Source organism: Sorex fumeus, unplaced genomic scaffold (genome assembly GCF_029834395.1).
Source record: "Sorex fumeus unplaced genomic scaffold, SorFum_2.1 ptg000043l, whole genome shotgun sequence".
NCBI lineage: Eukaryota > Metazoa > Chordata > Mammalia > Eulipotyphla > Soricidae > Sorex > Sorex fumeus.
In genome coordinates, this window is record NW_026606100.1 from 25,664,757 (window position 1) to 25,681,704 (window position 16,948).

The 16,948-nt window shown below is 40.8% G+C and overlaps 1 protein-coding gene across 3 annotated transcripts in view; it reads left to right on the forward strand.

Annotated features, from left to right (window-relative positions):
* The window catches only part of ENTPD1 (ectonucleoside triphosphate diphosphohydrolase 1), a 116,875-nt gene that overhangs the window by 82,916 nt on the left and 17,011 nt on the right, over window positions 1-16,948 (forward strand). For all 3 annotated transcript variants that reach the window (XM_056121054.1, XM_056121055.1, XM_056121056.1), the window contains 5 exons: window positions 3,694-3,844; window positions 6,078-6,237; window positions 6,884-7,123; window positions 8,997-9,254; window positions 10,432-10,542. In XM_056121054.1, the coding sequence (XP_055977029.1) occupies window positions 3,694-3,844; window positions 6,078-6,237; window positions 6,884-7,123; window positions 8,997-9,254; window positions 10,432-10,542 (920 nt within the window). The remainder of the gene's footprint in view (window positions 1-3,693; window positions 3,845-6,077; window positions 6,238-6,883; window positions 7,124-8,996; window positions 9,255-10,431; window positions 10,543-16,948) is intronic.

Here is a 16,948-nt window from a genome sequence, read left to right on the forward strand (position 1 = left end):
GTTCTGAGTACTTTGAGCCTTTTGTAAAGCCTGAATCATACAACTTATTGATTTCTACTTAATACATTGCCCTCATTTTTTAAGCATAGATATTTTCACCTAGGAGGCACTTATGATAATTTATCCCCGTTGTGTTTGGCCTAACAAAAGCAATAATTTTCCCTTCTCAAAAGAGTATGTTCTGTGGTATTTATATAAAGTGCAAGGTGAAAAATAAAAACTAAATAAAACAAAAATGAGAGAATGTCCTAGTCAAATAAGTATGTAAAAAGTGAGTTGAGGGACTGGAGCAATAGCACAGTGGGTAGAGCATTTGCCTTGCACGCGGCCAACCTGGGTTTGGTTCCCATCCATCCCATATGGTCCCCCAGGCACCGCCAGGAGTAATTCCTGAGTGAAGAGCCAGGGCTAACCCCTGTGCATTGCTGTGTGTGACCCAAAAAGAAAAAAAAAGTGAGTTGAAAGCCACTAGTTCTTCTGAAGGCCAGACTTAACTTTTCTGGGCAGGAGCAGGGTGGGGTGGGGGTAGATCTTTCCTAGCAATGCTAAGATTAGACTTTCAAAATCAAAAGAGTAGATAACTTATATCTGGTTCTCTTTTCTTTGTCTTTTATTTTCTTTTTTGGGCCATACCCAGCCATGCTCAGGGCTTACACCTGCCTCCTGGCTATACTTGGAGAATCTTATGAGGTGTGATAGATCAAACCCAGGTCAGCCTCATGTAAAGCAGGTGCCTACAAGTTGTACTGTGTACTGTCTGTCCAGCCTTGGTTTTCTTACTATGGTTAAGTAAACTACAGCACTGTATCACTGTCCTCCGGTTGTTCATCGATTTGCTCGAGTGGGCACCACTGCGAGACTTGTTACTGCCTTGGGCATATTGAATACGCCACGGGGAGCTGCCAGATTTTGCTGAGCGGGCAGGATACTCTTGGTAGCTTGCCGAGCTCTCCGAGAAGGACAGAGGAATTCAGCCCAGGTCAACCGTGTGCAAGGTAAATGCCCTACCCACTGTGCTATCGGTTAAGTAAACAGGTGGTTTAAAAGCCTGTAAATGAGGACCAGAGAGATAACTCAGTGGGCTGGAGCTCAAGCTTTGCAGTGGGAGGCCTAGGCTTGAGTCTCCATACAGTCCTGTAGAACTGCTGAAGCAATCCCTGAGCACTGATCCTGGAATAACACACCCTTCCGTTCTCCGGCAGCCAGTGTGCCCCCCCCCCCAGTCAAAATAAGACAAGCCTGTGAATGATTTGGATAACATCTCCACTGAATAATAGTTGTCTTTAAAGCAAATTCTCACTGTTAAACACTGACGATGTGAATACTTAAGTAAGACAAAAATTTAAGTGTCATGTTTAAAAAGATTAAGGAATTTTAGATCAAATCCTTTCCATAACAACAGTTAATTTGGCTCTAAAACTGGAAAAGTTTGCCTAGGGACACAGGCTTTCAAAATGAAAAAATTACAGGGTACAGAGATTCTATTCCTTTTTCTTCTAACAAAAGGGGAAAAAAACTCACAATCAGGAGGTTTAGCTGGTTAGTAACAATTCCTATCTTTTCAGTAAATGCCAGTGTGCTTGGTACTTACTATAATTTTTTCATTTTTTATAATTTTATTTATTGAATCACTGTGAGAGCAGTTACAAATCTTTCGGGTTTAAGTCTCGGTCATTCAATGAAACACTCGTACCTTCACCAGTGCCCATTCTCCACCCCCAACAACCCCAGTATACCCCCGTCCCACACCCTCCCCCTACCTGTGGGGCAGATGATTTCCACATTACTCTCTCTCGACTTTGATCACATCCAATATTTTGACACCAGACCCACCATTATTATTTGGGATTTTACCCCAACACTCAGATCTGCTGAAAAGGCAACAGTAGACAATTTGTTTTCTATTGCTGGTTATGAATAACATATGATGTCATGCGGCTGCAGTAGTAGTCACGCAATTTTGAAATTCTGGAATTTTAACAATTAAATCTGGAGGGATTTCTGCTAAAACCTGCTGGGTTCCAAGATTTGTTCCTGAGTCTCTTGGATCATGGCCATTAAGCAGCTTGATCAGGAGCCAGAGAGGCCGTTCGTGGGCGACATCTTTGGGTCTTGTTGGGACAGGAAGGAAAGGGCTTACTCTACCCCCATCTCATGAGGCTCCATGCGTCTTGTCACTACAGGCCCAAACCTGATAGTCCAATGGCCTCTGGTGGATGGTGGCCACCGAGCCGCCAAGGGGAGCAGGTAGAGAGACAGCACCCTTTCCTCCCTGGCATGGCCTGGTGACAGTAACCTACTGTGGGGTCCGGATGAATTTCTTTTCAAAGCCACTGGGTTCCAAGATTTGTTTCTGAGTCTCTGGGATCACGGCTGTTAAGCAGCTTAATCAGGAGCCAGAGAGGCCGTTCGTTGGAGGTGACTCAGAGTCTCGTTGGGACGGGGAGGAAAGGGCCAACTCCACCCCCAGCCCATGAGGCCCCCCAGTGACGACTGCAGACTCAAACCTGACTGTCCAATGGCCTCTGGAGGATGGCGGCCACTGGTCCGCCAGGGAAAACAGGCCAAGGCATGAAACCTATTCCCACCTGGGGTGTCCCAGTACCGGTAATCTACTGCAGGGACCGGACGCATTTTTGCCAAAAGCCAGTGGGTTCTGAGATTTGTTTCTGACTCTCTGGGATCATGGCTGTTAAGCAAGCTTGATCAGGAGCCAGAGAGGCCGTTTGTGGGCGGCAACTCAGGGTCTCATTGCGACAGGGAGGAAAGGGCTGGCTCCACCCCCATCCCATAAGGCCCCACGTGTCTCGTCACTGCGTGCCCAAACCTGACTGTCCAATGGCCTCTGGAGGATGACAGCCACCCGGCCACCAGGGGGAACAGGCCAAGGCATAAAACCTATTCCCACCTGGGGTGGCCCAGCGCTGGTAACCTACTGCAGGGACTGGATGCATTTCTGCCAAAAGTCATTGGGTTTCAAGATTTGTTTCTGAGTCTCTGGGATAATGGCCACTAAGCAGTCTGATCAGGAACCAGAGAGGCCATGCCTCCAATTATATAGCTGAGCCGGAGGTGGTATGTGGGTGTCTCTCCCACATACCTAACTTTTGGCTGTTCACTTTCTTGGTAAACTTTGCCCCAAGTTTTTGGGGTCTGGCCAAAGGCACAGCAGCAATTTTGGGGTATCTGGAAGACTAAAGGTGCCATCAGGCTGCTGATGCACTCACCTCACAGGTACAGATTGACCTGCTGGCAGCACCATACCCCCATATAATTTATTTTTAAGTGTCATCCTTCTTGGGGCTGGAGAGATTGTGCTGTGGATGGACTGCTTCCCTTGCACACAGATAACTTGGGTTCAATCCCTGGCATCTCATATGATCCCCTGAGCACTACCAGGAATGATCCCTGAGTGCAGATCCAGGAGCAAATTCTGAGTACAACCAGGTATAGCCCAACCACTGCCCTCCAAAAGAGAAAAGGTAAATATCATCTTCTTTAAGTCTTCTAAGAACTTACCTCTATTGTGCAAAACATTTTATATAAACATATATATATTGCTATTGATATATTAACACATTAAAATAAACTGTCTTCTCATGTTTTCTTAGAAAGCACCAGTGTTTTGCTCTAGTATTGTTAAGATATGCCTTATAAAGCTTTAAAGGTTTTTGCTTCTACATCTTTCCCTAGGTCCCGGTATCTCAAAATTTGGCCATAAGACAGATCAGCTAGCAACTTACCTGACTGAATGCATGGACAAAGCCAAGAAATTAATTCCATTTTCCAAGCATCATGAAACACCTGTTTACCTAGGAGCCACAGCAGGCATGCGATTGCTCAGGTATAGCAGAAGATAGGGACCAAGAGTAATTGGCAGTAAGTTGACAATGCAAAGGTCTCTGAAATTATGGGAGAGCTCCACACTTCTTTAAACATCCTAAATGTCTACATTTCAGAAAAGTCACAGTAACTAGGTAAAACCTATAGACTCTTAATACATGCAACAATAGGAGCCTAAGTGTGTTTTTAAAAGCTGTTTTTCTCCACACAGGGAATTCAGTGGTGTGAGGTACACAGAGAGAAATTTAACACTACGTATCCTGTGTTTGAAACTAAAGATTTAACCATTCAGTTTCTGGTAGGGGAGAAACTTGCTATGCATCCAAAGAACAAAGAGTTATTACTTATTACCCTAGTGGTGCTCAGGGGACCTCCAAGGCAATATATGGAGGCTTTAGGGGCATGCATTTCTAGATGACACACATGCAAGACTATCTACCCCTGACTCCTGAACCCTTAAGTACCATTTTAAGTGTTCAGGATATAGCTGTGATGGGGGCCAAAAACACATGCTTTCCTGAAACTTGTGTTCTAGTGGACGTGCAAGGTAGGGAGAGATGAGAGCATGTTCAGGGGAGTGTAAATAGGTCAGTTCTACAGAGATAAAACATAGAGTTTGTATAACAAAATAATAAATAGTAGTTGTAGAGATGTCACCTTGAGTTGAGCCCTCTTGACATTCTTAGAATTGCACTTCAGTTTATAATCATCTTTACTTTAGGAAGAGATATTAGTGTTAAGCATCAGATCCGCAAGTGTGACTTACACAGAGTCACAAACCTAATGGTGAATCCAGTGTTCTGAGTTAAATTCTTTTTTCTTTTTTCTTTTTGGGTCACACCCGGCGATGCACAGTGGTTACTCCTGGCTCTACACTCAGGAGTTACTCCTGGCGGTAATCAGGGGACCGTATGGGATTCTGGGAATCGAACCCAGGTAGACTGCATGCACAGCAAACCCCCTACCCACTGTGCTATCACTCCAATCCCCTTAGTTAAATTCTTTAAAGACAGAATTTATATCTCAGAGTACCTTGTGGACCTTGCTAGAGAGTTTGGAGTTCATTTGGGAGATAAGGGAAGTTACTAAAGATTGTTACACAATCTTACACAATGTATGACAGTAATGGGCAGGCAAGATAGAAGCAGAAGACAGAGATAAGAGGCCAGTTGGTAGGATATAGAAACATGCAGCTGAGAGACTTTCAGTATTGTATAGCCTAGATCATCACGGTCACTGTCCTCCCGTTCATCAATTTGCTGGAGCGGGCCCAGTAACGTCTCCATTGGAGACTTGTTGTTACTGTGTTTGTCATATCGAGTACGTCATGGGTAGCTTGCCAGGCTCTGCTGTGCAGGTGAGATGCTCTCGGTAGCTTGCTGGGCTCTCTGAGAGGGGCGGAGGAATCGAACTCTGATCGGCCATGTTGACTGTGTGCAAGGCAAATGCCCTACCGCTGTGCTATAATTATATTCCATGTTCAGTATGAGAATCTGGAATATTTTATATACAGGACTCAAGACAACAGACAGACCAAAGAACCACAGACAGATCCTAAGCATCATTAGTTAGATCCCAGCCTGACATTAGTTGAGTGTCTGTCACAGGGCATTGTCATACAGCTATAATTTAAAGTTTTAATTAGAGAGGTCAGAGAGATAGTACAGTGGGTAGAATGCTTGCCTCTCATGCAGTTGACCTGGATTCAATCCCCAGCCCCCTAGTTGGTTCCCTGATCTCTGCCTAGAAGTGATCCCTGAGCACAGAGCCAGGAGTAAGCCTGAGCACCACCATATGTGACCCCCAAGTCAAAAGTGAAAATAAAACAAAGCAAAACAAAAAACTTAATTAGAGCCTAACTATGTTCCAAGCAGCAAAGAAACACCAGTAAAGATTCATGCACATATCAGCTCTAGGTATTGACATCAGACAAAACCTAGCTACCAAAAATAATTTATATTTCCTTGATAATATTTGGATACAAGGAACAATAAACACAAGAATGGAAGTTTGCAAAATTTAATCCATGTCAAGATTGAATTGGTTTGAACAGAAAGGTGAGACAGGGAAAATCCAAAGAAGACTCCTCAAGTAGTTACGTGTGTGTGGATCTCCATCTTTCTCTTAATTCCAACATTATGATTCATTTTCTAGGAAAACTGAAAGTTCTGGCTGAATTTGGTAGTTGTGCTTGTTAAAATTAATCTAGTAACCCGAACCCTTTCTTTTTGCAGGAATGAAAATCCAGAGCTGGCCGACAAGGTCATGAATGAGGTGTCGAAGAGCCTCAGCAGTTATCCCTTTAACTTTCGGGGTGCCAGAATCATCACTGGGAGTGAGGAGGGTGCTTTTGGCTGGATTACTATCAACTATCTGATGGGAAGATTCACTCAGGTGATTATCTTACAACATCCATTAAGGACAGTGACTCCTTAGGGACTGATGCCGTTGCTGTCTCAGACAGTACTTGGATTACTATTCAAAACGAATGATAGAAGAATGAACAAAAATTCTTACTTCCACATTTTGAAGGGTCCCCAAGGAATAGTTCTTTTAGAAAAGATCTTACTGCATGAGAATAAAGAAGTGGTTTCTTTATCTTAGGAAGTCACAGAGGAAATTAAATACATATTAAAAGTAAAACAGTAGTTGCCTTTCTAATATTTTTAGGTGTCTTGTGCTGACCAATTTCAGGTATTTTCATGGTTTATCTTAAAGAAATGTTCTTTTATACTATAGCACTGAATTGAGATCTATGGAGAGTAATTATTTCATTCAAGGTCACATAGCTACTGAGCAAGTGAGAATTTTAGCTTGTGTCTCTTTGACCTTAGTCCCTTGTCTATATGTTACTTTAGTCTGAGAAGATGTCTTTGAAAGCCCCTCTTCTTTTACTGTTGACCAAATAAAATTACAGGAACCCCAAATGAGGGCTGTATCACCTTTATGTCTTTGCTCCTTCTCCTAGAAAATTCCTGAATCCAAAAGATACTGTATAGAGAGGATGACTTTTACTACTGATGGCTGTTCTCTTTTTCAGAAAATTTCTTGGTTTCCAGTAATTTCAGAAGATGAAGATAATCTGGATATCTATGGAGCTTTAGACCTTGGGGGTGCTTCTACACAAATCACTTTTGTGCCCTCGGGCTACATTAATGAGTCTACACCAGATATTCTTCATTTTTTACTCTATGGCAAAAACTATGATGTATATTCACATAGTTTCCTATGTTATGGGAAAGATCAAGCTCTCTTGAAGAAACTGGCCAAGGACCTTATGGCAAGTATAACTGACTCTAGATCTACTTTCCCTACATCTGTGCTCCCAGCCCTCATATCCTGTTGTTTTCACTTTCTATCTTAGTAATTAGTCTCAGGTTGGTTACTGTATTTGCAAAACATTTCAGTCAAGATATCTAAGTAAATCTGCTCAACCTTTGCAAATCATTCCATCCAGAAATTACCTCCTGATTATTGACTATACTATCCCCCAGGACATGACATTACTGATCCCTGGAGGGCACATCGATTTGCTCGAGCAGGCCCAGTAACGTCTCCATTGTGAAACTTTGTTGTTACTGTGTTTGGCATATCAAATACGTCACGGGGAGCTTGCCAGGCTTTGCCGTGTGGGCAACATACTCTCTGTAGCTTGCCAGGCACTCCAAGAGGGGCGGAGGAATCAAACTCAGGTCAGCGGGGTTGGTTGCATGCAAGGCAAATGCCCCACCTGTGCTATCGGTCCAAAGTAGACAGTGGAAATCATATGTCAGAGTATGTTATGTGTATTTGTATGTGTGCATGCATGTGTAATTTAGCAATAGCACAGCGGTAGGGCGTTTGCCTTGCACGCAGCCAACATGGCTGACCCAAGTTCTATTCCTCCGCCCCTCTCGGAGAGCCTGGCAAGCTACTGAGAGTATCTCGCCCGCCCGGCAGAGCCTGGCAAGCTACCCGTGGCGTACTCAATATGCCAAACACAGTAACAACAAAGTCTCCAATGGAGACGTTCCGGGACCCGCTCGAGCAAATCAATGAACAACAGGAGGACAGTGATACAGAGACAGTGATACCACTTTTAAATCTCCACTTCCAGGTTTTTCAAAGGGGACTTTCAGAAACAAATTCGAGAGGCAACAGAAGCACAAAGCGCCTACAATTGCTTAGTCAAATATTGTCCCCAGACTTTCTTGTATTTGAAGGCAAGACAACTTAAAACATATTCAAAATCATACAAGTACCAGTTATATTCTGACTTATCCAGAGCAAAGATGATGCATGATCTTGTCTGATCCCCTAATAAGCAACCCCTTCTTTTTTCTGAGACCAAACCTGCCTCTCATTAGTTCTCAGAAGCACTTACAATAAAATGGACGCCATGCAATTAGGGGCTACCAAGAAATACAACCTGCTGAAGCCAAGGCTCCATTAACTTTCTTATCCTCAATCACATCTTTTTATCCTTGTTATTAAAAATAATTTTCATACTTCTGATTCAAGTAGATCTCAGGGCATCTGGGTTTATTGTTTGCTTGGAGGTATTATTGGGGGCATCACAGACTCCTGTGGAAACATACGAGCTTCAAATTTTTGTGGAAGCCTGGGCCAGAAAGGTAAGACAGTGGGTAGGGCACTTGCCTTGCATGTAGCTGACCCCAATTCGATTCTCAGGACCCCAGATAGTCCCCCCAAGTAGCTGCCAGGAGTGATCCCTACATGTAGAGCCAGGAGTAAATCCCTGAGCAAGCCAGTTGTGGCACCCAGAAAGAGAAGAAAACTAGAAAATGAAAACAAAGTTTTGTGAGAGCCTTGAGAGTTTTCCTTGTGAATCTGTTTCTGACCTCTGAGATTTGTACAAATCATTCAGGAAGATTCTAAAGTAATGGTGTGACCGTGGTCAGTTTTAGCTATATTAGCTTGTATGAATAGTGAAAGTTCATTTAGACCTAATACACAGTTCTGGTGTCTGCTTTAGTTCTGGTGCTAAAATCTAACTATTCTCAAGGGTGAAGAGAAGGTAAATTAGGGATATGCTTAAATCTATGCTGAGTACATAGATTCATGTACAAATTCTACACATGATTGAAGTCAGATTGGTGCCTTAGTTCCCAAAGTATTTGCACATGTCTACAAGCAATTTTTTTTCCTCTCAGAATACAAATGGAATCATGAAAGAACCATGCTTTCACCCTGGATATAATAAGGTAATGAATTTGAGTGAAATTTTCAAGACCAACTGCACGGACGAATTTCGCAAGAATCACAGCTTTCTTCAGGTTGAAATTCAGGGTAGTGGTGACTTTAATAGCTGCCAGCAAAGCATCAGTGAACTTTTCAATACGAGTTACTGCCCTTACTCCCACTGTGCATTCAATGGGGTTTTCATGCCACAAATCAAAGGGAATTTTGGGGTAAGTATGTGAAATTATAATGGTATATTGGTTAGGATGATATTGGCTGAAAGTTATAGAATATGTGCACAGAAAGAGTTGAAATAACAGAATTATTTGTTGGGTTTTTTGTTTTGTTTTTGTTTTTTGTTTTTCTGGGTCAACCCAGCAATGCTCAGGGGCTACTCCTGGCTCTGCGCTTGGGAATTACTCCTGGCAGTGCTTGGGGGACCATATGGGATACTGGAAATAGAACCCAAGTCGGGCCGGCTGCATGCAAGACAAATTCCCTACCCGCTGTGTTATCGCTCCAGCCCTTTATTTGTTTCTTTTATGATGATAAACTCTAAGGGATATAATCCAGGATCCATTCTTTGTTGTAACAATTTCAAGTTCCTTGAGCACTGCATAAGCACAGAACCAGGAATAAATCTTTTACACCAACTACCACCACCCAAAATTAACAAATCCTTATAAAAACAAAAAAGTTATCAGTGGATCAACTTATTTGGACTGAAATTTAAGTATAAGACCTGTAAGCAGCAGACACGTATCAGGCAGAAGATATATATTTTTTTGGTTGAACTTCCAGTAGGGTTCCATTAACTACTTCCTTTTTCTTTGCCCATGAAAATTCTGTTACTTTGCTCTCTTACATATTTGTCCATGAGCATAATATAGGAATATTGCAAGGCTTGTTAAGAATCATATCTCCTTTGCCTCATTTAGACAGGAGAGAGAATAAAGCAGCTGAACTGGACTTTGATTTGCCTCATCTATCAATTACTACTCAATTAATTTTTTATCATTAAATTCATGTTATAGTAAAAATTGTCAAAATGTAGTATAAGGAGATACAAGGTATAATAATTATACATGTATATGTTAGAATGGAGAAAAAACAATTAGAGGCCTATTTATCACTTTAAACATTTTAAGTACCAGTTACCTCCAAGTGATAGAATTTGGGTAAATAGTAATAGTCATTTTCCATTTTAACTCATTCGTACTTACAACTTTTTCTAAAGTAATTATGTTTGTATGATAATAATCTGTTTTCTAGGGGAAAATAACTCATATCTGTAATTTTACTTGGTTCATAAATTTATTCAGTGAAGATTTCATTAGTGGAACTGTCTTTTGGGAGTTTGGGTTGGGGGGCAGATACATGGTGAAAAACATTATTTTCCTTTTGCAGGCATTTTCAGGTTATTACTATGTGATGGATTTTTTTAACCTCACATCAATGTCCTCTGTGAAAGATGCTATTAACAAACTGGAATTTTTCTGTTCAAGACCTTGGAAAGAGGTAAGTGACTAAAATCAGCAGCTGTTACATTGCCTTTACGCTCCGTTGCATGGAAGATTTGAGTCTTCTAGTCTAGTTGTGCTAAAGTGAACAAGCATATTATAGAAGCATAGATGGTCACTGAGTTAGGAATGAGTTCATTGGCATTCCTTGATAACTAGCATGCAATGACTTAAAGAAAAAACAATCTTCTTTTTCTCACCTAAGAAATATGGCAGTAGGCAGCTGCTGGCATAATGTTAGTGGCTTGACTTTCAGTTGCTCTTTCTTCAGTTCAGTTGTTATGTCTATTCAGTTTCTCATAAACACAAGAATTGGCTTCAAGGAACATAGTCATGTTCAAAGTCAGAAGAAAGCTAGAGTCATATCTCAGTTTCCTTTTTTCAAAAGGAAAAGCCATTTCTAAAGTAACTCAGTAGCTTTTCTCTTCTCTTTCATCAGCCAGTACTAACTGGGAAAGCAGGGATCTGGATTTTATGACTGGCTTAACCCCATAGATCTGTCATGAGCTGCTTCATGGAGCCAAATAGACTATTACCTATTCCTCTTTCCTTAGTCTCCAGAGTTCTATTAGCAAGGAAGACTGCAACTCATAAAATCCAACATTGTTGTTAAGATCTTTTCTCCATTGCATAGATCCAGTATAAGTAGGATATCCAGTATCCTACTTATTCATAAGTGAATTAATTTTTTCTTGTCTGAGTTCATCAAGATCTCTCATTATGTGATGATAGTTTCTGAAGAGGAGAGAGGTTTAAGGTCTATTTTGAATTTTTTAACTAGAGGATCAGGGATCTCTATAAATACTGGCTGTTTTAAATTGACACCACTGCAAAAGTGAATGTGCTTTCATTCTTAAGAAATACATTTAATTAAAAATGAATGCTGTTCTCATTGGCACTGAAAAAGGGGGAAGAAAAGTTGTGCAAGACCTAGAGGTTTGGAATTTTCCCTAAATATTTTGTCTGAGTTAGAACATGAAAGAAAGGTATTCAGGGCTTTGGAAAGAGCTGCTCCAATATGAATCAGCACTTAACACTTTACAATTCATGTAGGGGAAACATTTTGCAGCTGGTGGTGATCTAAGAAGAAGAGAGGGATATCTTGACTTTCAGGAGTCTGAAAAAAACCTTCTTTGTCAGTATGTAGTTCTCTCAGATTTTCTCTCCTTTTTTGGGAGCCTATACCCAGGAGTGCTCAGGGATTACTCTATATCTGGGCTCAGGGATCACACCTAGTGGGACTCAGGGAACCTTATAGGGTGCCAGGGATTGAATCTGGGTCAGCCCCTTGCAAGCCCCTACCCACTGAACTTTCTCTCCACGGTCAGTTTTCCCTTATTATCCTCATTTACTTTATTTAATCAAATTATATTAGATGGGGGACGCTTTAATACAGACTTTAATACAGTTCAGTTACACCACATGAGGAATGAAAGCTAAAACGAGGGCCTTTTTTATACTGGCTAAGGGATTTATTGACAAATAAGATGCGACTTTCATCAACATATATGTATGAAATGAAGGGGCAGAAAAGTTTTTAAAATAGCTATTAACAGACATGAATAGATACATCAATGTTAGCACACTAATAGTGGAAAACTTCAGTACCCTATTCACGTCATTGGACAGATCAACCAGACAGAACATCAATAAAGAAACAAAAGCCCTTTGGTTGGATATTAATAAATTTTTGGAAACCCAATAAACAATATGAAAGATAAATGAAACCAAGAGCTGGTTCTTTGAGAAAATAAACAGATTGATAAACCACTAGCAAGACTGACAAAGAAAGAGAGAGGAAACCCTAATAAACCAAATCAGAAATGAAAAGGGGACCATCACAACAGAAACCAAAGAAATTCAAAAGATCATCAGAGACTACTTTGAAAGTCTGTATACCACGAAATAAGAGAACCTAGAAGAAATGGATAAATTCTTGAATTCCTATAACCTCCCGAGGCTGAACCAAGAAGATTTGGAGTACCTGAATAGACCTATTACTATCAAGGAAATTGAAACTGTAATCAAAAGTCTTTTCAAAAATAAAAGCCCAGGTCCAGATGGATTCACTAGTGAATTCTTCCAAACATTTAAAGAGGACCTATTGCCAGTTCTTTTCAAGCTTTTCCAGGAAATTGAGGAAACAAACACTCCCAAACAGTTTCTATGAGGCACATATCACCCTAATACCAAAAGCAGAGACACCACAAAAAAAAATTACAGGCTGATATCTCTGATGAATACAGATGCGAACATCCTCAACAAAATATTAGCAAATAGAATCCAACAATTTATCAAAAATATCATACACCACGACCAAGTGAAATTCATTCCAGGGATGCAAGGATGATTTAACATTAGCAAGTCAATCAACATAATCCATCATATCAATGAAAGAAAAGATAAAACCATATGATCATATAATAGATTCAGAGAAAGAATTTTGCAAAATCCAGGACCCGTTTATGATGAAAACTCACCAAAATGGGTATGGATGGACTTTTCTCAATATAGTCAAAGCCATCTACCACAAGCCTATGGCAAGCATTATCCTCAATGGGAAAAAACTAAGAGCCTTCCCTCTAAGATCAGGGACGAGACAAGAATGCCCACTCTCACCACTTCTGTTCAATATAATACTGGAAGTACTTGCAATAGACTTATCAATGGTAAGAGGCTTTAGGGTTCTCTAAATATAGTAGCATATCATCTGTGAATAGTGAGAGATTAATTTCTTCCTTTTCTATCTGGATGCCCTTAATATTTTTTTCTTGCCTAACTGCTATTGCAAGTACTTCCAGTACTTAACAATAGACTTGTATAGTGAAGTCACAGGCTATAAAATCAATACCCAAAAGCCCATGGTTTTCCTATACGCAAATGAGAAAGAAGAAAGTGACATGAAAAAAAGCAATCCCATTCACAATCATGCCTCAGAAAATCAAGTACCTCGGAATCGGCTTAACTAAGGAGGTAAAGGACCTGTACAAAGAAAACTATACAACACTAAATAAAAGAGGACATGAGGAAATGGAAAGATATCCCCTGCTCATGGATTGGGAGAATTAACATTGTCAAAATGGCAATGCTCCCCCAAAGCATTATACAGATTCAGTGCTATCCTTATAAGGATACCCATGAAATGCTTCAAAGAAGTGGATCAAACACTCCTGAAATTCATATGGAACAACAAGCTGCCACAAATAGCTAAAACAAATTTGGGGAAAAAGAATATGGGAGGCATCACCTTCCTCAACCTCAAACTCTACTACATGGTGGTAATATTTAAAACAGCAGTAATAATTAAAAATAATTAAAATAAAATGGTACTGGAACAAAGGCAGAGCAGTAGACCAATGAAACAGGATTAAATATCCTTACACACACCATCAAATACATGATCATCTAATCTTTGATAAGGGAGCAAGAAATGTGAAGTGGAGCAAGGAAAGCTTCTTTTGTTAAAGAGTTAAATGGTACTGACAAAACTGGACAGCTACATGCAAAAAATGAGCTCAGACCTCTACCTAACACCATGCACAAAAGTCAGATCAAAATAGATTAAAGACTTCAACATAAGACCGGAATCAGTAAGGTACGTTGAAGACAAGGTTGACAAAACCCTCCATGACATTGAAGCTAAAGGTATCTTCAAAGATGACTCACCACTGACCAGGCAAGTGGAAACAAAGATAAACAAATGGGACTATCTTAAATTAAGAAGTTTCTGTACTTCAAAAGAAACAGTGACCAGAATACAAAGACAATTTACAGAATGGGAAAGGATATTCACCCAATACCCACCTGATAAAGGGTTGATATCAAGGATTTACAAGGCACTGGTTGAACTCTACAAGAAGAAAACATCCAATCCAATGAGAAAATGGGGCAATGAAATGAACAGAAACTTTCTCAAAGAAGAAACTTGAATGGCCAAAAACACATGAAAAAATGCTCTTCATCACTAATCATCAGGGAGATGCAGATCAAAACAACAATGAGATTTCATCTCACACCACAGAGACTGGTCCTCATCCAAAAGAGCAAAAGCAACTGGTGTTGGTGCGGGTGTGGGGAGAAAGGGACTCTCCTTCACAGCTGGTGGGAATGCCAACTGGTTCAGCCCTTTCGGAAAACAGTATGGACATTTCTCAAAAAATTAGAAATTGAGCTCCCATTTGACCCAGCAATACCACTTCTGGGAATATATCCCAGAGATGCAAAAAGTATATAATAGAAATGACATCTGCACTGTTTATTGCAGCACTGTTTACAATATCAGCCAGAATCTGAGAAATAAAACCCCGAGTGCCCGAGAATAAATGACTGGCTAAAGAAACAACATTGGTACATCTACACAATGGAATACTATGCAGCTGTTAGAAAAGAGGTAAAAAGGTAAAGGTAAAGGCCCTCCCGTTGATCATCGATTTGCTCGAGCGGACCCAGTAATGTCTCCATTGGAGACTTTGTTGTTACTGTGTTTGGCATATCGAATACGTCACGGGGAGCATGCCAGGCTCTGCCGTGCGGGAGAGATACTCTCGGTAGCTTGCCGGGCTCTCTGAGAGGGGCGGAGGAATTGAACTCGGGTTGGCCATGTTGGCTGCATGCAAGGCAAACGCCCTACCGCTGTGCTATCGCTCCAGAAAAGAGGAAGTCATGAAATTTGCATATAAGTGGATTAACATAGAGAGTATCATGCTAAGTGAAATGAGCCAGAAAGAGAGGGACAGACATAGTAGGACCGCACTCATATGTGGAATATAAAGTAACAAAATGGGTGACTAACACCCAAGGATAGTAGACATAAGGACCAGGAGAATTGCTTCACGGCTTGTAAGCCAGCATCACTTGCTGGGGGGAAAGGCAGCTCAGATATAGAAGAGACCACTAAGTAAATGATACTTGGAGGACCTGCTCTGGATGTGAAATGTGTGCTGAAAGTAGACTATAGACCGAACACGATGGCCACTTAATATCTGCAGTGCAGACCACAGCACCCTAAAGGAGAGAGAGAGTGTAAAAGGGAACCCACCTGCCACAGAGGTGGGGGGAGGGGTGGAATCGGGTGGGGGTGATGGGAGGGACACTGGGATCATTGGTGGTGGAGAATGGGCACTGATGGAGGGATGGATACTCGGTCATTGTATGACTGAAATGTAAGCACAAAAGTTTGTAAGTCTGTAACTGTGTATCTCACAGTGATCATTAAAAAATAAAAACAAATAAAAGATAGAAGCAAAAGCCCTTTGGTTGAATATTAATAAATATTAATAGTTATAATAATAGTTATAATAATAGTTATAATCCATCATATCAACAAAAGAAAAGATAAAAACTGTATGATCATATCAATAGATGCAGAGAAAGCATTTGACAAGATCCAGCACCGTTTATGATGAAAAGCCTCGCCAAAATGGGTATAGAAGGGACTTTCCTCAATATAGTTAAAGCCATCTACCACAAGCCTATGTCAAGCATCATCCTCAATAGGTAAAAATTAAGAGCCTTTCCTCTAAGATCAGGTATGAGACAAGGATGCCCACTCTCTCCACTGCTGTTTAGTATAGTACTGGAAGTACTTGCAATAGCAGTTAGAAGAAAAAAAAAGATATTAAGGGCATTCAGGTAGGAAAGGAAGAATCAAGCTCTCACTATTCGCAGATGATATGACACTATACTTAGAGAACCCTAAAACTTCTACCAAGAAACACCTAGAAACAACAGACTTGTATAGTAAAGTTGCAGGCTATAAGATAAATACCAAAAAATCCATGGCTTTCCTATATGCAAATAATGTCACTGTCACTGTCACTGTCCTCTCATTGTTCATTGATTTGTTTGAGCGGGCCCAGCAAATCTCCATTGTGACACTTGTTACTGGGTTTGGCATATCAAATACATCACGGGTAGCTTGCCAGGCTTGCCGTGCAGGCGGGATACTCTCAGTAGCTTGCCAGGATCTCCAGGGGTGGAGGAATTGAACCTGGGTCAGCCGCGTGCAAGGCAAATGCCCTACCCACTGTGCTATCGCTTCAGCCCATGCAAATGAGAAAGAAGAAAGTGACATAAAAAAAAAACAATCCCGTTTACAATTGTGCCTCAGAAAATCAAGTACCTAGGAATCAGCTTAACTAAGGATGTAAAAGACCTGTACAGAGAAAACTACAAAACTTCAGGAACTAAAAGAGAACACGAGGAAATGGAAAGATATCCCCTGCTCATGGATCGGGAGAATTAACATTGTTAAAATGGCAATACTCCCCAAAGTACTGTACAAATTCAATGCGATTCCTATAAGGATACCCATTACATTCTTCAAAGAAATGGAGCAAACACTCCTGAAATTCATATGGAACAATAAAAAAAGGTAAAGGCCCTCCCGTTGATCGTCGATTTGC